This window comes from Plasmodium relictum, assembly GCF_900005765.1.
Source record: "Plasmodium relictum strain SGS1 genome assembly, contig: PRELSG_00_v1_391, whole genome shotgun sequence".
NCBI lineage: Eukaryota > Apicomplexa > Aconoidasida > Haemosporida > Plasmodiidae > Plasmodium > Plasmodium relictum.
Window position 1 is genome coordinate 1 of NW_021628616.1, and position 1,353 is coordinate 1,353.

A 1,353-nucleotide genomic window follows, 5' to 3' on the forward strand; every position below is an offset into this window, starting at 1 on the left:
CTAATAGGCTCATATCTTCGTTATAGTTAATAGTTGTAGCAGGTCTAAAAAGAAAATACATATACATACATATATATAAGAATATTTAATTAAAACAAGAAAATTTATATGTGAAAATATTTAAAAAAATCGTGATTTATAGAAAAATTAGGAAGAATATTTCTAGTTCATTATATTTTTCATTTGTTATGTGCATTAATTTGTTTGTACTAGAGAATTCTTCCCTAATATAAAATGGTAAAATTGTCTAAAAGTAAGGAACATTATATATAGAATATTTATTCAAAATAAAATACTGTATGCATGAAAATAATATAGAGGATATATACTTTTCTATAGGAAAATCAACGGGGCTAATTTGTAATTTAATATATTCTTCATCTTTTACATTTTCTGGGATTATTAAATTGCTAGTAGTGGGAAGTATATCTTCATAATTAATAGATGAACATTGACTAAAAAAAAAGAAATTACATATATATATAAAATATTAAATAAAAATGAAACAGTTTTTATGTAAAGATATATTAATATACTCTTTTAAGAGTAAGTTAAGGAATTCTCCTTTAAAATAATTGGGAGTTACTGATGAATCACTGAAAATATTCGATAGATTATAAAAATCTACATCTTTTACATTTTTTATGTTCATTAAATTTATGTTAGAAGGTCCTGCTTCAGCATAAATGGTTGAGTTTTCACTAAAAATAAATCATATTACATATACATATAACCTTCAGTTAAAATGAAAAATTAAGTTAAAATATATAAAAATTATGTACTGTTCAGGGAGTAAATCGATTGGTTCTGTTAATGAATCTGGTAATGTATTTAGAATTTCATCTAATACATCTTGTATTTCAGCAGAGTCTTCATGTTCTACATTTTCTGTATTCACTAATTTTTTTACACTAAAGGGTTTTCTATCAGTAACGTTAATTAAATCACTAAAAATAAAATATATTACATATATATATAACCTTCAGTTAATATGAAAAATTCATTTAAAATATATAAAAAGTATATACTGTTCAAGAAGTAAATTCTCAGGGGGTATTTTTAAATCTGGTAGGGTACTTAAAATTTCAGACTCTTTTTCGATATAAATAGGTAAGTTTTCACTAAAAATAATTCATATTACATATAGATATAACCCTCAGTTAAAACGAAAAATTAAGTATAATATATAAAAAAGTGTGTACTTTTTAAAAGATGGATAAAAAGGATCCATTGGAGAATCCATTAACGAGCATTGTACTTCATCTAAAATATTTTTTATATCATATGACTTACTTTTCTCTATATTTATTATATCAACTAAACTCATGCTAAAAAAATCATCTTTATTATTAG

The 1,353-nt window shown here is 22.4% G+C and overlaps 1 protein-coding gene across 1 annotated transcript; it reads right to left on the reverse strand.

Annotated features, from left to right (window-relative positions):
• On the reverse strand, positions 1–1,327 carry PRELSG_0027000 (fam-j protein; the record flags this gene model as incomplete). The annotated part of the gene is made up of 6 exons (XM_028675701.1): positions 1–44; positions 330–455; positions 537–701; positions 783–947; positions 1,029–1,121; positions 1,203–1,327. Coding segments are annotated over 6 exons (718 nt in total), but the record flags the coding sequence as incomplete, so codon positions are not given.
• Positions 1,328–1,353: the final 26 nt, after the last annotated feature.